General features: G+C 39.5%; 1 protein-coding gene across 4 annotated transcripts in view; it reads left to right on the plus strand.

The window, feature by feature from the left end:
- Positions 1–24,558, plus strand: part of GADL1 (glutamate decarboxylase-like 1) — a 573,172-nt gene that overhangs the window by 421,878 nt on the left and 126,736 nt on the right. For 3 of the 4 annotated variants that reach the window (XM_012720584.1, XM_012720585.1, XM_012720586.1), the window contains one exon: positions 23,023–23,195. In XM_012720584.1, the coding sequence (XP_012576038.1) occupies positions 23,023–23,195 (173 nt within the window). Of the gene's footprint in view, positions 1–5,096; positions 5,326–23,022; positions 23,196–24,558 lie in introns of those variants that run through there. The other variant, XM_004676644.2, reaches the window with a different exon arrangement.

The raw sequence follows: 24,558 nt of genomic DNA on the forward strand, positions 1-24,558 counted from the left end.
TGACCAGGGTTTAGAAGAACCACAAAGGATAGCATAAAAACACAGACTGTCACAGGCTTGACTAATAGAAAGAACTGAAGGACTTCTTAACAAGTCCAAAAGTTACTCCTTCGAGTCAACCATCTTGTGAGAAAATGGGACTTTGTGGATATAATTAAGTGGAAGATCTCAAGAAGGGGAGATTATCATGGGTTATTGAGGTAGGAAAAATGTAATCGCAGTGTTCTGAGAGAGAAAGATCTTTGACTATAGACACAGAAGAAAATGGTGATCTGAGGACTGCACCAATGCTAGGCTGTTCTTTGAATATAGATCAATGACCTTTGGATCAAGGAAAAGGAAACTACTTCTCTGGAGATCCCAAAGGGAGAAGGAGCATGGCCCGATTGACAACTTGCCTTGGTCCAATGAAACTGATTTCAGACCTCTGGCCTCCCAAACATATATAAGAGAATATATACATTATATTGTAAGCTACCAGGATTGTATCAATTTGCTATAGCAGTGACAGGAAGCTAAGTGTAGTCTACTACAAAGATTTAAAAAATATATTTATTTTTATTTATTCATGCATACAAGAACTGAGGTATAGACCAGAGGTGCAGGGGATGAAAGGATTCAGACAGAGAGAGCAGAGCAGGTGTATCTGCTGAAAAACTCTGCTGAGGGGAGCAGCTGACAAGACAGGAGAGGTGTGTTGTGCCATGTGGGCCAGCTCCCTGGTTGGAGGATCAGACTCATGCTGCAGTGGCTGTAGACGGCTTCATAGTGCTGAGGCTTAACCTCTTGTGCCACACAGGGAGGCACTACTACAAACAGTTTGTGAGCACATGGTTTATAGAAAACTTCTCAAAATCTCTGGTGGGTTGAGATGGGTTTCTCTACTGCAGGCCATTATCATAAAAAGCAGGGAGTGTGTAGGGAAATAGAGGCATCTTTGGGCAGCTACCCACTTTCCCCAGAATTTCCTGAAGAAAAGCTGCCATAAATTGTACCCTGTTCATGTTGTAGGCTGAAGGTCAATGCTATTTTAATAGCAGACATCCATATTCCTTTTAAGAAAAATGCTAGTTAGTGCTTAATGAAGGTCCACTGTTGTGTGCATCATAGCTACTGTCTCACTTAATATTCACTTGGCTGCAGAGGGTTTTATAAAAAAACATTAAAGATGAGGATATTGAGTGAGATCCAGAGAGGTCATAAAACTAGCTGTAAATTGTAATGAAGTGCTTTTGGATGAAATGTCTTAGCTTAGAAAAGACATTTCATAAACTCTCAAGGTGTCGAGGAGGAGAGTTTAAGGATCTGTACTGGAACATGTCCAGAGCAGAGAAGCCTGTCCTTTTCTGAGTGTTGAGTAAGGTCTGCTACATTTATGAACATTGCATGAGTAACTCGATAAAAAAAAAATCAAGGAAAAGGAGGTATTGACCACTTACTTGGCATCTCAACTTGAAATGCAAGGTGCAAATGTGTGGTAGAAGGTGAGAAGACAGAGAATTAGAAGTGATCTGAGGAAGAGATAGAAGAGGCCCTTCTCAGTGGGATTTAATGTTGGAAGAAATGTCCGAGGTGTAAATAGAAAGCAACCAAATATTTTCTTCCAGTTGGGTTCTACAATTACAGCTCAGGTACTCCCTACTCAGCAGAAGGGATGATTATTTATTTTCTTAAATAAAAGTAATGGAAAAAATGATTGGAGGTGAAATCAGATTCCTCCTAGCAGTGCTATGCCAAGGAAGGTATTGAAACAGAGAAGCCCGGGGTCAAGCCTCCTGGGTGCAATGCCAATGAAGCTCACTTGCTTGGCTTTTTCTGAGCAACTGGTAGTTAATATAGTATGAGGCCCGGGAGGCATAGGGATGTCCTGGAGCCTCAGGTAAGCAGTGACCTAGAGGGTGACTACTTTCTTCAGCCAAGACCGAACCATTAATATGGCATTAATAATAAACATTAATTTATCAAGGTGCCTGTATTTTTATTAAAAACACTTGCTCTTGCTGCAGAAGAGATTTCTAGAATCATTGGCCTGAGTATATAAACAGGCTAGCAAAAGAGCTAGCAAGTCCTAGCCCCAGAGGGACTTCCTTTGGTCTGCATGATGTTTTCAAAATTTCTATAGTTGCCAGTTTTTTCTTAATTGAGAAAGTTCACATTCAGTTCATGTGTTCATGTGTGGAGAATACACTTTTTTTTAAATAAAGATTTTTTTATTCATACAGAACTGGGGTACAGGCCAGAGATGGGGAGGGTGAAAGGATTCACCAGAGACAGAGTAGGGAGCAGAACAGGCAGACTGACAAAGTACACTGCTGAGGGGAGCAGCGGGTGGGTCAGAAGAGATCTGCCTCGCCATGTGGATCTCCTCCCGGGCAGGCGGGGATCTAACTCATGAAGAAGTGGCTTAAGTTTCTTAGTGATGTGCTTTAACCTACTGGGCCACCAGGGAGGGCCCCACATTTTTTTTTTTTAACTCCTTCACTCATCAGTTCATTCTCTTCTTCCCTATAGCTCACCCCCCTTCAATTACATAGAAATTCTCTGTTATATTTGACTCAGGGTGCTAAAACAGAACATTATATGTCTCCATAGATCACTGCTCAAATTATGCAGTTGCAACTACTGTAAGCCATCTACCTTCAAAATTAAGATTAAAGAAGGGGGAAGGAACCCTAATTTGTTTCTATCACTGCTTTTTTGAGTATCTGCTACTAGCAACTGAAAAGGTTTTTTCACCAGTACAATGTGTTTATAATGCAAACACCCTATATGGTGTATTATTACACCATTATTGGTATTGGTGTATTATTGGTCCCATTGTTTACAGACCTGGAGTCTTGGGTATGTTGTATAAACTATTCACCGAGTCTTTGGACAGTATTGGATTGACCAATTATCAGATGGGTGAGCATTTAGATACAGTGGCGGATCACAGAGACACTTTGTCTTTATTACATCTTGCTGCTTGAGTTGAGCACTCTGCTAGATTCTCATAGACTAGTACAGTTGTGGGGCTCCTTGAGAGTTGGGACTGGTGGAGATTTGCTCACTGAAATAGATGCTCAGGGTCATTTTTTTTTCAATTCTTGTCCAGCAAATGTCATCTTTCAACTTTGAATAAACTGTTTCAGTGGCCAAGTGCATGGCACATGTGAGCCACGTTTCTTTGCAGGTGTACACCTAATCTTTGAAGCATTCATAGTGTAACTTGTTTTGAGATGAAATGAAAAGTATACATAATATAGTAGATGCTTGACAAATGTTGAATGAATTTAGGAATTGATGAATCCAATTCTTTACAACAGATTCTCAAGTTCTCTAAAAAAAATCAAGAATAAAAACAAGTAGGGCCCTCCCTAGTGGCACAGTGGGTTAGAGCACAGCACTGCAAGCTAGCCACAGCCGCTTCAGTGTGAATTCGATCCCGGGCCCTGGAGGTGACCCACATGGCACGGTAGACCTCTCCTGACCCCCCCGCTGTTCCCCTCAGCAGTGTACTTTGTAGATCTGCCTGTTCGGCTCCTATTCTGCCTCTGGTGAAGCCTCTCACTGCCCCTGCTCTTCTGTCCTGTACCCTAGTTCTGGTTGCATGAATAATAATAAAAAAATCTTAAAAAAAAAAAGAATAATAATGCAATGCCTTTGCTGTAGGAATAAATATGGTAGTTGAGATAAGCCAGTAAAAGGTGAGCTCACAGAGAAGTTTCTGGTTTGCAATCTAAGAAATTTTGAGTGGCAGAGTCTCTGGGGCTCCTGGGTCGTACATTGACATTTCTGCAATTCCCTTGATCCTAGCTGCCTCTGGTTTGTTTCACACACAGACACAAACCAGCTCCCTCTGGTTTGTCTCACACAGCATTTGACATGGGTCTATGTTCTGAAATGAAATCAAGAGGGTTTGCTTATAATAAATACTAAAAAAAAAAATGCTAGTGTGTATATATACTTCATTCAGTGTTTTTAATAGAGCGACCACATGTTAACTCCTAAAGTTCTTATTTGTGCTTTCACCACAGGATCTCCTTTATCTGGTGACAACTGTACCCAGAGGAGCACACAGGGAAAGGGAGTCTGAGAAAATTCATACAAATTAACTGCAGGGTCTTGATGTTAATATTTTTAATAACTCTAGTCACAGGTATATTAGAAATAGTCAATTCTTCTTTCGTGGGAAGAGGCCCACACTGTCTTCACTATTTAATTATGTTAGCCTGAGGAAATAATTCACCTGCTAAGAAATGATACTAGAGTCTGTGCAAAAGTAAACCAGGATTTTATTTTTTTTAGCCTGTTGAAGGATCTGGATTACAAATGCAGCTTGGTAATGCAGTTGTCACAAATGTGCTTTGAAATGGCATTAACTGATTGCTCCTATCATATCAACAGCCCGATTTAAAAGCTCCCCAGGGAATTTAACTTTAAATATAAAGCTTGCTGGAGGAATGACAAAAAAGCAGCAGTCGCTGATTAAATTTAAATTTACAATAGGAATATGGCTGAAACCCAACTTCCATGGGCTTGTGAAGAAATACAGCCTTAAAATGTGAATTTTAAGATGAGGCGGATATTGGGGCTTTCTGCTTCATCACCTCCTTTGCTCATTGCTACCTCATTTTCCTTTTCCAAATTTGGAATTTTGCAGAAGCTTTTTTTTTTCTTTCTTTCTTTCTTTCTTTTTTTTTTTTTTTGTAGAGGCTGAAATAGATTGGAAAGGGGAGACCTTTGTAGAACTCTGAAACGTCAAGGCAGTACTAGATGAATGGGTAGTGGATCCACTTCATGGCACCAGCTGCCTCGAGCCTGCAGCAGACATCCCGTTTACCTTAGGACTTCTCTGCCAGATCAAACTTACCAGTTGGCTACTCAAAGAGCAGGGCACTGCGAAGGTTAAAGGCCAAGCTTCAACTCCCTTCCCCAGTCTCCGGGAAAGTAGCGGGGCATATTCTCTTCCTGTTGCTACCCATGCGAATTACTTACCTCCTACAGTGTTCTCCACCCTTCCTGACAAAGGCGGAGGGACCCTGGCCTGGGGTCAAGTGCGAGGCATGCATTTAGCAGCCAGTCACGTACTACTAGAGAGCCTCCGCGAGCTGCCCGAGGTTGGCATTAGAAGCCCGGGACGCCAGAGTGGAAGGAGCGCCCGGCGCTGGTCCCTCCCTTGCAGCGGCTGCGCCGGCGGCTGCCCGGTGCACCTGCCGGGTCCCCAGGGACGCACCGCCTCAGTAACCGCAGCCGCCGCCTACACTGCGGGAGCCGCGCTGGGGGCAGCCGGGAGTGGGGGAGCAGCGATGAGCAGCGACCCGGACCGCGAGTGTCCGGTGGACGGTAACGACTGGCCCCCGGGCGCTTGCTTTTTAAGCCCCTAGCTGCGGCTCCTCACGCGGGTTTTGATCTCCCTGGTGGTGCTGGTTGACTTAGAGGCGAGGAGGAAGGCTGTTTCCTCTTAAGGCCACCGGGGTGGGTAGGAGTCCCCATCTTCTTCGTGGGTTTCTGTGTCTTTTCCCGCACCTTTGAGGTTATTGATACATTTTTTATTTATAGAATCGAGCACGTTAACTTTTATAAAGCTTAGACAAACCGCGCCTGGAACATCCTTGATACTTGTGTGGGTTTGATAAATAAAATGCGAGTTTGGGCTTGGAGCGCTGCTACCGCAGCCTTGGGCAGAGGGCAACTACCTTCCCTGAACGGAAGCCGATTTTGTTTCTACTTTTGAACAAGTACAGCATCACCTCCGCCTGCTCAGCTTCTTGTCACTCTACAACCGGGCTTTAAAAAGGCTGCTTTGATCTTACAGAACGAGTGATGTCCTAGTGTTCTTCCCAGCAGAGCTTGGGAGTGCGGGACCCTCGGACTTCAGCCTTTTAGAGAAGGCATTATGCTAAATTCCCCAAACAGACCGGTGAGGTGTCTTTAAGCTCTGTTCTAAGACACCAGTTACCAGCTTTGGCGAGGGAACTGTGGCATTGGTTCGAACGTGTTAGGAAATAGTTGGAGCCCTTTCTCCATGGAAAGTCACCAGTCTCAGACAGCTTAACCCTGTATTCCTGGTTAGGGGCCCCTGCCTGAAAGGTCGTGTTATTGCTAAACATTTTCACTAACTAGTGAGTTGTTGATCTTCAGCAGGAGTGCTCCTCCAGGAATACCTCCACTTTGTATCAGTAACTCTTCCGGATTGTGCTGAGCCACGCTTAATGAAGCTTCATTAAGTTGAAACTCCCCTGGGATTTGGGAGCCACAGGTGCTGCAGGTACCCTGGTTCTTTCTCCCTGGGGGACACCTCTTTTCAGAGTGGGGGATTTTGCACAGTCTTTGGCAAGGAGAGAAGATCCTGCTACAAGAAGCATTGTATTGGTTCCTTTTTTAATCCCAAGGATAATTCCCAGTTTATGCTCAGGATGTTCTTAAAAATACATACATGCATACACACACACATATATATATATATATACATACGTGTATGTATGTATGTATGTATGTATATATTTAAGTTGCATAGTTATTGTTTCCGTTTATGGCATGAAAAATTGGCACTTTAAACTGCTGAAGCTTTTTGCAGACCCATTACTTGTGTGTTTCTAGGGTCAGCGCAGAGCATTATTTAAGACATTTGGCTATTTGAGAAGCAACAATTAATTATTGTTGATTAAAAAAAGCCTCGCATTAGAGCAGGCTTCTAGATGAGAGGTAAGTATGAGCATTTTGTCAGGGACTGCCTTTCCCCTGCACTGTTTGCTTTTAACCTTAATTAAAGTTACATATCCTTTCCACATATTAGAAACTCAAAAGCAAAAATTATCCATTCCTTTTAAACAAAACATGTGTCCCAGTAACCAGGCATATCTGAAGCTTGTGATGACTTCAGCAGCTGCCAGATATGAGTAAATGCAATCTGAAGTTTAAGTCTAAATTCCAGAGGACATGGGGGTCCTTTAGGCTGCTTTTGTCTGGTTATCCTTGAGCAGGTATTAAGGTGATGATGTGCCTAATCACACCTAATTGTACTGAATGTTTGCTGTGACATCTCAAAAGAGTACAGGACATATAGCCGCCAGACATCATAGATTTCTAAATGTGTGTGGCAAGATGGTGCAAGCTGACATTTGATGAGCCTGTGCTGAACTTGTTGAGGTTCAGTTACAGACCTGTGCATTATGGAAGAATGTCATAGAGAAGCCTGTTGCAGATAAAGGACTGTGATCTTGACATAGGACATCCAAGAGCAGTCCAGGTAGTTAATTACATCAGGTTCAAATTTTAATTCCATTACGAATAAAGAATACTGTGGACTTGGGTAATATTTTCCCATATGACTTGATAAGAATAACAAAGCCTTCCACATAATTAGGCTTGCAGTGCCATTATTGTTATGCTATTAAACTTTCATTCTTGTAGAAACACTTTTTAAATAGAAGAAAATATCAAGTCTTAATGGGAAGAGGCAAAAAGTTGTCAAAAGCTGACTTCTTTATATATCTGGTACATGTCAATAAAATTGAAACCATGCCATTCAAGAACAAAATTTCTGTCCATTTTATTTTTACTTTGCCCCCTTTTAAAAAAACCTTTTGTTTACATCTTTTTGTCATCATTCAAATGAACTTCAGGCAAAACTCATCATCCAGTGGCTGATCCTTCATTTAGCATAAAAACTGCTAACACTTACTTAACACTGTGTTATATTGAACTTGTACTGTCTCATCTAACCCTCACTAATGACTCCACGGGAAAGGTACAGCTATTGTCTAGCTTCCCGTTATGTTAGAAAAGCAAACTTTGGGACGGTGACTGGTGTCACCCCCAAGTGCTCTTTCCAGAACCCACACTCCTAATGTCTAATCCTGCTCCATGTTACCTTCTCCTGGGACAGGATAGTAACTTATCCCTGAGTGACCCGGCCAAGCCCTTTCTGCTGGCCTCTGCAGGGTTCCTTACCACCCTGGAGAGGACTTTGGCAGATGCTCACTGAAGTGACAGCAACATTTCTTTCCACTAACTTCTGGGTGGTAAAGATGGCATGAAAGAGCTGGAAGGAGCAGCCAGCCAGCGCCCAGACCTGCACTCCCCACTTAAGCAGGCACACTTGGGCTGCTTCAGTTTGGCCTCCTGAGGGCAAAAAGCCCTGTTTCCTGGGACACTCTCTTAACAGTCCTTTCAGAGTAACTTGATCTGTTACATTCCTCCCAGGCCAAAGCAGATGGGCTTACTTTATTTTCTAATTAAAAAAAATGCAGTTTTGTCCAAATTTCCTTCCTGTTTTAAAATATATTTTTATTTTTTAAAAAACATCCTTTTAAAAACTTTTCCACAATAGAGGAATTCTCCCCTTGGGTGTGGTCACCATGGTTCCCCACCACAAAGCACCCTAGTCCACTATGCCTTCCGCCCCCCTTGTTTTCTACTCTCCTGCTCTTCCCTCCCTCTCCCCCACCCCTCCTGAAAGCCTCAGATCTCTTGTCTGCTTTCAGGGGTCAATCTTACAATCTTTGTCTTTGTCTGATCCCTTTGTTTGGTTCCTCTGGATTCCAGTAACTATCAGTTATTTCTCCTTCTCCTTCTGGGACACATCACTTAAAAGAATCCCTTCTAGTTCAACGGGACCCATGTAAAAAGACACAGGCAGACCACAGAGGACCATAGCTGTGTTCTCTGAGCGACAGGTGGGACAGAGTGAGGAGAAAGGGCACCAATGCTGTACAGTCACTCCAGCTGTGCCTCTCTGGATACTAATTAAGCTCCAAGAGTGTTCATAGCTTTATGAGCCAGGCAATTGCCTAGTGCTAGGTCTTTCTAAATTCTTTTATTTCCCCTTAATATAACCCAGAAGACCTAGAAATCATGGAATTTTGTCCATGTAAATAGTAGATACTATTGTGCACCTCTGATGTTTTCTAGGAGCTACAGCAAAACAAATGGGAATATTCAGTGTAGGAAATATCAATTGAAAAAAATCTCTACTTACAACATGAGGTGATAATAGGGGGAGGAAAAGAGGTAGAAGTAAGAAAGACAAGTGCTGAAAGGTGGGACCAAGTTTCTTCATTACTTGGGAATACACTAAAGGGTGGTTTGATGCTGGATGGTGGTTTATAGAGACACTGAAGACACGACAGAAATCTTTACCAACTTCTCTGAGGATAGAATACCCTATGTTCTTACCAAATCACAAGTGCTGGCTTACTACAGTTGGGAGGAAAGACAAATTCTGGATTGGCTTTTCCAGGGGGCAGAGGTGATTCAGAAAGAGCCTGTTACCTCAGATGGGGGTAGCTAGGTCAGGTACACTTGTTCTCCAGAGGGAAGGGCCCTCTCTGATGGGGATGAGGGCAGAAACTCCGAGAGGGACCTGCCCCACTAGGGAGCTGGTGAAAGGTGTGGCTTAGGCCCAGAGGGGTCTGTCCTATCACTAAGGGGCAAGACAAGGTCTCCTCAGCCAGGAACACTTCCTGTATCTGTCCAAGATGAGAGAGAAGAAGCCACAGGTATGCCTTGTCTTGAGACAAGAGAAATTGCCCAGAGACAAATGTGCCAGAAGACTCTACATTGGTGCCAGGTTCACACACTTTCCTTTCCTCCTGCAGCTGAGTAAGTAGCACGTGCTTTTCTCTCCATGTACCTAGACGCCATTAAGAAAACTACTAGGAGCAGGGGGAGTGGAGATATGAGAAAGCAAAGCTTTACGTAATAAAACTTAGCATATTATGTCTGATAACATTTCAAACAGGTTGGACTAAAGAAAATAACTTTACCTCTTTGCAAGGGGAACTTGGGCTAGACGAGATTAGAGACTTGAATAAAGATACTGTATTTTCTCCATATCCCCAAGTGTGATTAAGGTAATGGTACCACACATAACCTGAAGTAAGTGAAATTGGCTGTTTCTGCCCCTGTATCTGACAGTCACGCTGTTTTGGGGAGTGTAGATGCAAGGATAAATACATATGGGCAAAGCTGGGTCTTTGGTCTGCTGAAATGTCCCAGGGTGAGACTTAGTAGATAAGTTCTTTATTTGTTAAAGGGGAAAAACAATGGATATCAAATGTCAATAGCCATATTGTGATTTTTTTTCTTTTCAAAGTTATATTTTAAAAATAATTTTGGTTTGCAGTACTGTGTAAGATTTGGGAGTATGGCTTCATGCCCATCACCAAAGTTCTAATAACCCTCTGCCAAACTCCAATAGACCGTCATTACTAATTCATCCCTTTCAAATGCGCCTTTATTCATTCATACTTACAAGCTTTTTAAATAAATGGAATCATATAGAAAGGCTTCTTAGAAAGTAGCTTTGCTCAGCCTGAAGTAGGCTTCATGGAATTCCAGACCACCTGTTCATCTCTGTCATTCCTCCCCTGAGTCACCACCATGAAGATCCTGAAATATTTTAGGAATCCACACATCTGGATAGCATTGGTGAAGATCACTTTTAGAAATGCTGGAATGTTATTTATGCTAACTACATAGCTGAGCATTTAATGGAAAAATGTTAGCCATGGAATTACTGGCACAGTGGCAAAACTGTTGTAGAGCATCTTTTAACCAGAGAGGTTAAAGTATTACTTGTGGTCACAGAGCTATATAGTGCCACAATCAGTGCAACCACCCCAATCCCAAATTTCAGAATATTCTTTCTGTGCATATTAACAGAGAATATAATTAAGAGGAAGAAATCAACTCTGCAAAAATACTGATTAAATTGGAGTTAGGTTTTGGATTTGTTTTTCCACCAGCATCTGAGATTTCTTGGTTCAGTGTTATGAATTTCAGTATTCAAGAGCTTTAGTGGGAAATATTGCAAAGCAGCTATCTAAATTACTTGATGTCAGCAAACCATGGTTAAACATTAAAATATTTTTTTTGTGATTTACTTGCAACAGTGACAAATTTTAAATTTTCACACTCCAATTTTTGCCTAATAAATGTATTGCTAAGACTTTTGTTTGAGTTTTTTTAGCTGACAAGACTATTCCCAACTCAGTACTCTGAATGCCATGTTATTTGATCTCCTAAAACTTTGTATCGACTTATAGAATCAATAGAGACTTAGTTGGTATTTTACAGCATTTCTTATCTGTTCTTTCAGATGCTGTGTATGCCTGAAAATACACCAAAGGAACATATTTCCTTCATAAACATTTTTGTCTTGGTATATTCTGTTTTGCCATCAGCTCAGTTTTATTTCAGTGCCTAATTTGTATGAAGCAGTGATGGAGGAGAAAGAAAATCTATGAAAAATTGAATTTCCTAATATTTGTTGGTAGCCTTATTTTTCAAATTGATGGTGCAACAAAAGAGAATTTTAAAAGTAATTGTGGAACATAAGTGTAATGACAGTTTTGCCCAGAAGTGTTCAATACAATATGTCAACTTAGCGGTTAATTGTTCTTTTATTGTTTCATGTGTGTTAGTCCATCTTCCCCAGTGAGCGAGGCTGCATGGTTTAGTGGAAAGAGACAAGATGTTGCAATTAATCAGCTCTATTGATGAATATCAATATGTTGAATATCAGCTCTCTTGTTTACTATACCAGATATGTGACCTGCACAAAGTTAATTAGCCTCTCTGATCCTCATTTCACCGTTTGTAGAATTGGCCATTCATAGGATACTTGCTTCATAGGATATTATGAAGATTTGTACAAAAACATAAAATGTAAATGCCTACTGCAGTGTTGGTCCACAAGTGTTTAAAATATGGTAGCTGCTTGTTTTAATTGGGGGTTTTCCAGAAGGAGATCTTGAGTCAAGAATGACAGCATACATCATTACTTTAGAAGTTTGTCCCAAGTACAGTTAATACATATGATGCAAGGTATAACTCTGGGAAATTAAAGCCTAAATTTATAGTGTAACTCAAAATATTAGTGAGCAATACACACCTCAGAATTATACCATAAGAAGGACAAGAGGCATGAATGCTTACACATTAATTTCTATCAGTTATTGGTTAAGAGATGCTGAGGTATGAGTATTCTTAAGAATGTCACACTTGCATGAAAGTGGGAAGAAAGTTTGCTGCCAATAAAGAGATAACTTTTGAATAGACACCCAAGGAACCATGTTATTCTATTTTTGTACACTATTATTATATTTTATCATTGTAGAACTTTTATTTTCCTACTCCTGTATCCTGTGGTTTGCTAAAATGATCCCATACCAGTTCATAAGAGTGTTAAATATCCTTAGCTACAGTAAAGCAAAATTTAAACTGGTAGTACTTTGGAATTCACTGCAAGGGTTATCTTATCTTTCTACTGTAGAAATAGGCAAATGCTATCAATCAGGGTCTTTATTGCTTTAAAAACCAGTTTACCAGCACAAACTGTTCCCATCTCTTTTTTTCTCCAAATAGGTGGAGAATGGGAGTTACATGAATTGCTTCAGGAATTCTCCAATAATTCTGAACTGGGATACCTTTTGACTGTAGTTAGGGAAAGTCACCTAACTTCTCTGAGCCTCAATGTCCTTATCTGTAAGATGAGGATATATATATATATATATATATAAATTCTATGGCTCTGGTGAAGATAGGATACAATAGCATGTTGTATATAAGGAGTATTATGGAATAAGTATTTATTGTAGAATTAAGCCTACACAATTGTGGAATAGGTTGAGGAAGCTTGAAATCAGAAAAAAAAATCTCTAACCACCTCCTGAAGTAATAACAAGAATTTACCCTCTGGAGCTTGTAGTGGAATCTGGGAATGCAGATATGTACAATTGCCAACATGTAACTGTGAAAGTTACTAGAGAAATGAGCTGTTCCTCTGTATAGCTAGGGGATCAAGAGCCAGACATCCAGATAAGGAAAAGAATAAAGTAGCTGTGAACTACTAACATGTTGCAAATCCTTACCACTATATCTGAACACAAAGTCTGTTAGAAAGATGGGCCACTGCTTCATTTCTGCCAGAGTGCAGTGCCAGGAACCACAAAGAACAGTGTGCTTGTTACCCCCTCCCTCTACTCCCCCCCCCCAGATGGCAGGATCAGACCACATTTAATATGAACAAATAGGTGCCTGATTAGATTTCAGAACTGCTATGGACCAGTGACTGCTCTGTACTCCCTTTTCTTTCCTAGGAGTGTCTCGCCTCACTATTGTATGTTTCACATGGTATATGTGGTATCACTTAACTTGTGGTTTAGTTTATAGGTACCTGGACTAAGAGCAGTTGCCTCTGAATAGTTTTGTCTGTCATACGGCAGATACTAATCATGAGATCCTGACTCAAGTCTGTGTCTATAATGGAATAAGATTTTAGGAGGTCTTAGATGGAAATGAGCTTATTTTGTGGATGGGAGGAATATGATCATTTGTGGCCAGAGGGTAAATTTTGATAGATTGTAATGATGCCTTCAGATTCCTTCTTTTGTAATATGCATACCACTTTACATTGTGACACTGTCTTCTGTCATCAGTGAAAGAGATTTTTTTTTCTGTCTCTTTGACTCAGTTGTCCTTATGACTTTCTCTAACCAATTGTGGGTGGTAGGAGCAATTTGGTGTGATATCCAATTTAAGACCTCAACAGACTTTGTAGTTTTTTGCCTTCATAATCTTCACACCTGCCATCACTTTGTGAAGAGCAGCAGTTTAATCTCCTTGATGTTAAAAGCACATCTGGAGAGAGAGGTACAGCTATCTTAGCCTTCCCAGATTTACCCAGCCATGACATAGAATCATGAGAAATAATGCATTATTATTGTTTTAAGTTACTGTGTTATGAAATCATTTGTTAATGCAGTTGTAAATAACTGGACATGCCTAATAAATTGTGTTTTTGCTTAATAAGAATGAATTTCAGTTCTCTGTGTCTTCACAGGACTGTTGTATGGGATACATATGCTAATGTTTATAAAGGACTTATCTAAAACCTGGCACATAGTAAATGCTAGACAAGTACCAGCTACTTTTTTATGAACTAAAGTTCTAAAAGTTTGTGAGAGGTGAAGTGTGTACAGCCCTTAGAGGATCTGATAGACCTGTAAGAAGATGGTACATGAGTATCAAACGATCTCTGTGCCATTAAATCTCAGTTCTCTCAAACTGAAAAAAAAAAGATATTTGCTAAAATATCTGTGCATGCTTAACTCAAAGGCCTACTCAAAATTCTCCAAAAACTAACCTTGACACATATTCTAGATTGATACAAACTCATGCCACAGTGAGTCCACTGTGGACTAACCAATGCCAGTGTCTTTATGGTCTGTTCTGGGGTATTCTGTGATTCATTCATTTATTGACATTTGAGCAGTGATGGGATGTGTGGGCCTTCTCCACAGCTCCTGTATTTGTCATTTCAGGGTCTGTCTTCTGTAAAATAGCTTAGGTGACTGTACTGCCTTTCAGATAGGTTACCATTTTTAGAGTATTTGCTCTGATATTATGTGGAGGTGAAGCTGACTCTGTGTAGCATAAAATGAGGAGACAATGCTTTTGTCAACTTCATCCAATACTGTTGTCTACTTCACCAAAAAATTCATTTCTCTCCCCATACTTGCATAACCCACTCAGCAATGCACTTGCCTTGCAAGTCACAAAATCCTCCCTCCTGAGAAGTGAGGCGGTTTATACCATATATATTAAAGATATTTCTTGGAGATATCTTACTGCCATTCCAAGCAACTTCATTGTATATTCTTTGTTTGTTTGTTTTAATATTTATTTATTTGTGCATTCAGAACTTGAGTACAGACCAGAGGTGCAGGGACGGTGAGAGGATTCACCAGAGACAGAGTAGGGAACAGAATAGGCAAATCGACAAAGTACACTGCTGAAGGGATCATAGGGTGAGACAGGAGAGGCCTGCTGCACCATGTGGATCACCTCCGGGGCCAGGGGTCAAACTCTCACTGAAGTGGCTATAGCTAGCTTGCAGTACTGCATCCTTCTCATTGCACCACCAGGGAGGGCCCACTGTTTATTCCTTGTAATCACCTTTAATAAACTGTTAAAGGTCAGTTTTCAGCATGTGAGGATTGCCACATGTGAATGTCATAGCACATATGTCGAGGTGCTTAGGAACTGAGGATAATTGCCCTCTACTCACCTGGAAGATGATCTTCCAAAGACCCAGGCTTGGAGGCACAACCTGGGTACAGATGAGCCTCAGATCAGTGTTAATCAACAGATCATGCAAATGAAGCACCCATTTATAGCATTTATTTAAATTTTCATTTAAATTGCTGGTTAAATGTATTCCATTTAAAATCCTGAAGTCAACACTTGAGCAAATTGGTTTTAAAACTATATATTAAATCGCAGCACATTGCAATTTTATACGTGTTTCCAAGATAATTGCTTATTGCTTTAGGAATACAAAATATATACCCAAATAGTTTAGTGTGGTTGATGAGACACAAGAATCAGTATCTTATTTGCCTTTTTGAGGTGAAAAGGTAGAATGTGGTAATTTTCAACATGATATTTCAACTCAGACTGTCTGGCTTTGAATTTTGCCTCTTCTACTTAGTATATTTAGTACCTGTGTGATTCAGGCAATTCTCCTGTGGTTTGCTAAAATCTGGCTTCAGTTTCCCTACATGTAAAATGAAATTAATAAGGAGGCTTCATCATAGGATTTTTATGAGGATTAAATGGGGCAATTTATCTAATATGCCTAGCCCAGTACATGATCCATAGTAAATATCTAATAAATGTTAACTTGTTATTTTGTAAGTGCAATCATATTTTTGTGTCCTGTATGCATTACTACTAGAAAAGCTACTGGAAGAGACAAAAGCTAGGTGATTTACACTGTTGTTTGCATTATACTTCTTTTTGTCAGATTGTGCTAGATTCTTTTTGCTAAAACAATACTGTAGCATCTAGACTTGCACTTAATAATTTAAAAGAGAGCAAAAACATCATATTTATTTTCTGGAACTAACTGGGTAACCTCCAAATTTTGGAAAATACTAACAATAGATGGGAAACTCTGAAGATTTAGAAGTTCTTTCAATAAGGTGTGTTTAGTTGTTTTTAACTTTTCTTAGCTGGAAATGACTACAGAAGTGAAGTTTATTTAGAATATTAGTTATAGTTCTCTAATTTCACAGAACACAGAGTGACTCTTGCTCACTAAAAGGGTGGTGGTGGTGGTGTGGTTATTGGAAAGGTGTCAGAGAACTCCCAAAATTGCAGGGAGAACTAAGTGATTTGGTCTTGGAAAACAGGGAACCAAGACAACTGAAGATCTGAAATGCTTAGGACTTGGAGTCTCCAGCAAAAGTGGGGACCCTTAATTGGCAGAGCTGCTAGGACTGTTCTGGAGGGAAGGATGGTTCCACTTGGAATGCTGGTTAGGTGAAAAAATACCCAAGACAGTCAAACTGAAAATGAACATTCTCCCATTGGTGTGATTTCAACAGGTCACAGACTCAGCTTTAAGTTTCATGAAAACAACAACAGATATCAGTGGTAAAGCAAGGAGTCAAATCTTATATTTCACGAATATAATAAACAAGAAACAACACAAGGACTAAGAAAACAAAGAGCCAAAATGGTACCAAAATGGCAAAGAGGATAAATGCCAGCAGGCAGCATAGCCGCTACGGTGGTGGTGGCTAGTGAAGGAGAGGGAAGATCCAGGGAGTGGGGAGCATAGCGTACCTTGGTACAGTGGCTCCTGCTGAGCCAAACGTTAAGTGCATCATCCAAAGCAAGTTCTCATGAAAATGACTATGAAAATGCCAAGCCAGTTTTCTATTTGAGTCTAACTGCATCAGATCCTTTCAATCCATCAAGGAAGTTCATAACTTTTAGAAGTGAAAAGATGGTTGGTGATAATTTAAAGAACTGCCAATCAATATGCCAAGCTAAGACATAAAGTACCAAGTTACATAGTCTATTAAGCTATGTTTGCTCGAGAAACAGTAGCTATCTCTGAAAAACTGACTCTCTTGAAAATGATAGAAAGTTACCCACTTCCTTGACCTGATGCCCAGTGAAAGAAAGCAAAACATTTTGAATTGGCAACTAAATAAGGAGAGTTTTATGACCTACCATGTATTGGCCATTGGCTGGGCACTACCAGGTGTGTGTGTGTGTGTGTGTGTGATAATTTCCCTTCAGAGATTGAATGGTGTTATGAACCCACCTCATTTATTGTGCCTTTGTGTTTCAGCAGAATCTGAATCCTTTGACTGGTGTCCCAATGTGTGTCACAATGGAATTTATTGAAGTAACCCCTCTATGATAGAAACATGTCATTCATTCCCAAATATGTCATGGGTTCATTCATGCTTTGCAAGAGAGAAATTGGTACCTGGATGTACAAAATAATTATTTTTTCCTATTTTATTCTGTCACCTTTAATCCAAAGATCATTTTAAAGCATAGACTTCCTGGAGAATAAAAACATATGATCCTTATATCGGTAGAACAATGTCGAAACATCTGTAAAAAAAGTACTTTTTTAAAAAGTGAGGAATGCCCAATCAGATATGGTAGAGGACTGTGTGTGACTTAGTGCTGTGGTAACATTCATCTAAAGAGAGAGGATCCTATAGCTTTGTATCGTATAGTCTTGTAAATTAATGTTGCCTCCATTAAAAGTAAAAAAGAAATGAAAAAAAAAAATCTAACCATAACCATTTGCAGAGTTCGTTATAAAAACACAGAATTCCTTGCTTCAAGGTTGCAGAAATATTGTAAAGAAAAGATTTAAATGAGTACAAATCTATTATCTCGCTGATGTCTTCCCTCTCCCTAATCTGGATGATTGATTGCTCTCCTGTCTTCTTACCTTCAAATCTTGATTTCAATCTGAACTCTACACCAGAACCCACTTCATGTTTTTATAGTACTCCCATCAACAATTCTTAATGGCTTCTTATTGCCTACTAAGCAGTGCCTGGATTTCTCAGTCTCTCTTCAGGGCTCTGGGTCTGTCTCCACGCCTCTTTCTCAACAATTACTTCTCCCGCTATATGGATCCTGTTGCTTGACCTAAAGAATATTCTTGAGGTCTCCTGTACACAGACACATATTTAAGTATTTCTGCTTAGTTCATGTTGCTTTTGAACATGAATGTCCTATACATGACCTTTGTTTCTACCCTATTGTTACTAACTCCTACTAATCAGTAAAAATTCTTGCTTCTCCAACATCACCCCTCCACACATTTACCTAACTTGCCCCTTTCCAGTGTTCTATATGTCAGAATAGTGTTCCATCATTTCTGTGGAGAATCAGATCTCAAAAGTATGAGTCAACCTAGATTCTTTTGCTAGGGAATCTAGTCAGCCTAGATTCAGTAAACTTCCAATTCATCAGCAGATCCTCTCGACTTTGCTATCATATTTTCTCCCATAGCGTAACTATTTACTGTGTCTCTACTGATGTCTATTTGGTCAAATTATGTACTGCCTGGACTTCCACAGTAACCTCTTAAGTAATTTGATTTCCATCTCTGCCCCCTGACAGGTCATCCTCTGAATGGTACCAGAGTTATAAATGTAGGCCAAGTCACGATACTCCTCTGTTCAAAACCCTTAAGTGACTGCCTCTTGTTTTTAGAATAATATACCCGACCTGACCTAGTCCCTGTCTGTTTTTACCAAAAAATCACTTTATCCTTCCCTTCATCTTGTGCTCATACTTGGGTCTCTAATCTCTTTCTCCTTTAAGAGGTGATTACTACCCCATTCCTTCTTTCTGAACTGTTCTCTGTCCACATCTTTTGGCGTCATCTTTTACCATCTGATTCCTTTTCCTATTTCATGTCTTAGTTCAAATGTCTCTTCTTCAGAAATAATTTCCCCTGACCAGATCCAGCTCTAAAATAGCAACTTGTCCTTTTTCCTATCAAATCATTTAGGTAGTTTCCTTAGAGCCTTTATTAAAACCTGTGATTGTTTTAATTATTTGTCTTTTTATGAACCACTATCTCCTATTTACCCCAAATAAATATAATTTTGTCCTTTTTCTTCATTATTCAGCCTCCAATGCCTCACACAATGTTCTGAACATGACAGATATTAAATAAATGTTTGCTTAATGGCTAAATGAAAGGCTTCCCTGAATACCATCTAACTCAGGAGGATTTTTTCTTCTCACAGGCAAAATCTTTACCTGGATTTTCAGTGTGTGTTGGTATCATAACTTACATCTTCTGGTGAGATGCCAATATTCATAAGCATATTTAATTTTCTTTATTAGATTTTGAGGACATCATCTGTGTGCCTAATTCACCTTTGAGTCTCCCGGAGTGACTATCCCCATATCTTTGCACATGGTAAATATCCAATAATACTTCATGATAACATAAACAAAAAATTATCATCTCACTGTGGATTTCACTGAGGAGAGTTTAACCCCAAAGTGAAACTAAACAAATGATTTTCATTTTTTTTCTCCATTCTTTCTTTCCCCTTCCCTTTTGTTTCTCTTCTCTTCTCCTTTCTTGTGATTTCTTTGTCTTGGCTGTCTATCTTTCACAGACTAAACTTATAGAATAGTTTTGGTATTTATTCCTTAGACTACATATTTGTGTGCTGTGCTGTGAATATTATTGTCTCTAACTAGGCTCTATAATTCCACCAAATCACACAGCTAAGTTCAGAACCCAAATCCCTGCATTTGCTGCCATTACTAGAATGTTCATGGCCACTGCTTTCCATTGTTGTTATCTCTTAGCATGTGTTTATTTTCCATATTCTTAATTTTGTAGGTTGCCTATAGCTATCCTCTCATTAGTATTTTGTTTCAAAAACACCAAAGATGGATTAAAACAGCTGTGAAGTTCCAAAGGGATGTGAACAGTGTCCTTTCCCCCAGGTCTTGTTCCTCAAGACTCTTATACTGGTGTACTAGGCACTCCAGGTCTTCACCTTCATTGTTTGTAAAGAAAGGGAGAACTTGGCCCTCCCTGGTGGTACAGTGGGTTAGGACGAAGCACTGCAAGCTAGTGGCAAATGCTTCAGTGCTAGTTTGATCCCCAGTCCAGGAGGTGACCCACATGGCGTGGCAGACCTCTCCTGACTTGCCCCCTGCTCCCCTCAGCAGTGTACTTTGTCAATCTGCCTGTTCTCCCCACTCTGTCTCTGGTGAATCCTCTCACCCCCCTTGCACCTTTGCCCTGTACCCCAGTTCTGTATGCATAAATAAAGCTTTTTTAAAAAGAAAGGGAGAACTGCTCTAGGCATCTCTTTTAACAAAAATTGGACATATGTAGAGTTATGGAAGTTATGGCATTGGAGAGTTGGTAGAAATTCAGGTGGTTTAGGGAGTGACTGACTTTCACATTTGGAAGTGGGTTTCCTGGATTGAGACTTGATTGACTGAATTTCCAAAATTAAATGACTACAAAAAAGAAAGAGCATAGAAATAGAATGACAGCATTAAAAAGAATGGAGAAGAGCAGGACTTAGGGTTTGCTCTGCTACAGTGTCTTTTAATAAGCCAGCGACTATTAACTCAGCTTTGCCTGCTTGATCCTGCTGTAGGTTTATCTTTCAATTTCTACTGCTTCTTCTAGAATTGTGCTTAATTAGGTCCAGTAACCTACAGGGACTTCTCAGAAGGGAAATAGCATTGAAGGAACCAGGGAGGTCTTCTTTAATAGCAGCAAATGTTTGTGGAACTCCTACACACTTCCAGGTACTTTCTGCATGCCACAGAAATCTGAGTGAAATCAACAGACTTAAGCTCATGCTCTCATGGAGAGACAGATATTTGTACAAAGAAATGAATACATACATATTTGCTATCACAGCCATCACAACTCTGAGTCAAATAAAACAGAAAAGGGTGGTGGGTGATAGAAGTGGTTGCAGTTTTAAGTAGGTAGCCAAGAAAGGCATTGCTGAGGAATTGGTGATTAAGGACAAAGTTGAAGAACAGTGAAGTGGACAAAGTGCAGGGAACTTAATGAGCTTGGAGGACAGTAACAAAAAGAAATAAGATTTGAGGTCCAGGAGGTAATGGGGCAAGCAGCTATTTTGGAATCTTAAAGGTCTCTATAAGGTCTTTGCTTTTAGTTTGATGAGATGTGGCGTTGCTCCATGGTTTCAGTAGAGGAGTCATGGTTGATTTTTCTTTTCAATGGCATATAGAAGCATTCAGGCTGGAGGCTGGGGTTAGTAGGGAAATGATTGCAGCCTTCTAAATAGTAGGTGATATTAATCTCAGTATTTGAAAGGGATGATGAAGAGCAGGTAGATTCTGTATTTATTCTTCACAGAAGATTCTTCCAGTTGAGACTTTATTATTAACCTCTATAAACTCTAGCAGTTAGTTGGGAAGGCCTAGGTTTCATGACCAGAAGATCATAGCTTGACCTGCTGTGCAGTTTCTAGGATTTTTTCCAACTGTGCAAATAGAAGTGGAAAAAAGTGATAGAAATGAAAGGCATCTATCAATAAAAGAAGTATAATCAATGCAGAATTATGTATGTTTTTAATAGTATTTCTTTCTAGATAATTGTATGAGTTGCGGGGGATTTCTTTAATTGATTGCTGTGAAGAAAAAGATGGTTTTAATTCAGTTTTACTGCTATTCTGGGTGTAAGTGGGTGTTTGACATTTTTTAGTTGCATGTGATATGTGTGTGTGTGTGTGTGTGGAGAGAGAGACACTCTGAGAGGAGTACAGAGTGGCTATTACTCCCTGGGCAATAAAGACCCAAAATCCTACTAATGAGGTTAAAAAAACTTAACTTCTTCTGAGTGCTTAATAATAGCACTTCCACTGACATATCCAGGGTTCCCTGAATAATTGCCCTCTTTTTCAATTTATTTTTAGGACCAAAAAATTGGGGGGAGGAAAAGTGCCTTTAGGTATGGAGCATTTCCATCTAAAAGCTCAATTCCGAAGCTTCAACATTTTGGCCCTAAACCATGTTAAATATGTCCTTTCAAGTGAAAGTGAAGGATGGCACTAAAATGCATTGTTGTAAAGCTGGGTGGTTTAGTTTTCAGTATGAGGAAAAGATATAGTGCCTTTGGTACTTTTAATATAGATTCCATCTTTCTAAGGCTAGGAGATGTTCTCCTCTTTTTTTTAAAAAAACTATTTAAGTTTGCCAGTTAGAGAACTAAAACCATAATTTTTTACCAAAACATTTAACTTTGAGGAGAAGACAGGCTCTACAGCATGATAAACATGAATGCTGTTAATGTGTTCAGTAAGTCTAAAAATATGTGAAATAAATCTAGACCTTGAACCTATTTAAGGCAGATTTTGCAAATGAGGCACAGTGCCTCATTTACTGTAAATTTTTGTGGCTATCTGAGCATCTCTGACATAAAACAAAGAGAGATACGGATCAGAAAACAAGAGTACTGTTGAATCAAACCTTGTGGCACAAATTGGTTGAATATCTGGATTAAGTTGCCAGGATTATTTTCGTGGAGGCCTATTTTGGGTAGGCAGTGACCTTTCTTCCCAGATGCAGATTTCCATATTGGCTTTTAACTTTTAGCCACTGACCAGTAGTCATACAGTCCTGAAAACATTCTGTCCCTTCCTTCTGCTTCTGCCTAAATGGCAAATTTGAGAAGTTGAAAGTCATTCAATGTGGCTTTTCACAAGCCACCATGCTGCCCACTTGATTTCATTCTTTTATCAGTAAAAAAATGGCCAGGGGTTGTATAGAAAGCAGAATTGAGAATATAAAGGGTCTTCCAAGCACAAAATTAAGATTAGTGACATGTTGATATTGCTTCTTAATCTTAAAAGTTTCGCCATAAAAACCATGGCAATCTTCACAAGTTACACAACAGTGTGTGTGCTTAAGAACTAGATATGGGCTGATGTTTACAAAGATCTTTTTGTACACATGCATGGAAGGAAAGAGTTGGATGGGTTGACCGTCACACTCCCTGATGCTAATTACCATGCTGTAGATATGAAAGCCAGAATTCTCATGCCATTTGTCCCCACCAGGAGCTGACATCTGTGCCTCAAATGTATTAAAAAATAGTATGTTATTGAATTCGGGGTGAGATTGCTCTCCCTGTGTGCTTGTGTGCAATCTATTAAGATTTCCTCTCACACATAATCTGTATGCTTCCAGGAAATACAGATCAGGCAGAGATGTTGCCAACTAAGAAGAACGCTATTCTCGTGAATGGAGTTGTACTGAATGGCCCCACTACAGATGTAAAAGCAGGAGAAAAATTTGTTGAAGAGGCCTGCAGACTAATCATGGAAGAGGTGGTTTTGAAGGCTACTGATGTTAATGAGAAGGTAAAAAAGAAAAAAAAAAAAGCCTTATAGAAATGCCAAGAATGGGACAGATCATGTTTTTCCAAATCTGGGGTGGTTCAGTTCTTTCATTTCCTCTATACCTTTGCTTCAACCTGAGGCACAAATACCAAAGTCTGTACCCATCTCCCATCCCTATCCAGTATTTGTTTTTCTTGAAAAGTTGATTGCTTATTTCACCAGTCATCACTGATTAACTGATTCTCTGAGTCTCCATGTATTAGCTAATTAAGGCTGTGAAACATAAGAAGGAAATGTTCTACCCTAGATAATAATGTAGATTATACTTTACCTGGTGATCTGAATATTTGGCCTTTAAAAGACACTTGGCTCTCTGTTTTCTTGTATGCATTCATTATGTTGCTAGTAAAAATTAAGCAGAATGTTGAAGAGTTTGTGAAAAGAGTTAAAATTGATCTGAGGACACAAGATTGTTTAAGCTTAGATAAAGTATTTTAGGTTGTTAAGTCTGACCATTGACTAGAGTACCAGTTACTCGTTCTAGGCCTCACATTCAGGTTCAAATTGATGGTGCATCTACTACTGATCATTCACTATTCAGCGAGGATTCCTTTGCTTATATTTGGCTATCTAATCCTTATTTGAAACCCAAAAGGCAGGCACTCCATTTTTAAAGTTGATGGGGAAAATGAAACACAAAGAAGTCAAATGCTTTGCCCAAGCTTCCATGTAAGTAAGTATCAGCGCTGCACTAAAATCCAAGTAGTTTAGCTTTAGAGTCTGTGCTTTCAACTACTCTTCCAAATGTCTCTTGAAGTGAACAAATCACCCTTTGTCACTTTCATCAACTTTGATAGAGGAATAGGTCTGTCAAAAAATGAATGCATGCAGAGATTTTTTATTCCAATCCTGTTAAATATAAATGTCATTTAAAAATGATTCTTAATGTGAAGTGTTTTGAATTTGTTCTGAATTTTTGATCACATGCCTTTGGGAAAACTAGTAGAAAAATAGATTAAAATGACCTGTGAACTTGGAAAAGCTATGTTCATGGCAAATTCACTGATGACATATCCTGATCATATATTAATAATTGCATATATTCTGGTCTTTCTGTACTTGAGAAATATTTTGGACCTGCATTACTTTGGAGCATTCTGATCCTTTGGTATGATTTTTTAATTGTCCTTTATTCCATTATTATTTTTTTTATATAATAGTTTATTTTTACATCTCAATTGTAATCCCATGGGTTTTCCATCACCTAGTCACCTGTGTGCCATCACTTTAGTCCTGTGCACTACCTCCCCCGTATTTGATCCCATCATTAATTATTAACAGAGTTTTAGCTACTAGTAAGCATTGTATTTTACACTGAGGTATA

The sequence above is a fragment of the Condylura cristata genome, unplaced genomic scaffold, assembly GCF_000260355.1.
Source record: "Condylura cristata isolate star-nosed mole 26May11 unplaced genomic scaffold, ConCri1.0 scaffold00004, whole genome shotgun sequence".
Taxonomy (NCBI): Eukaryota; Metazoa; Chordata; class Mammalia; order Eulipotyphla; family Talpidae; genus Condylura; species Condylura cristata.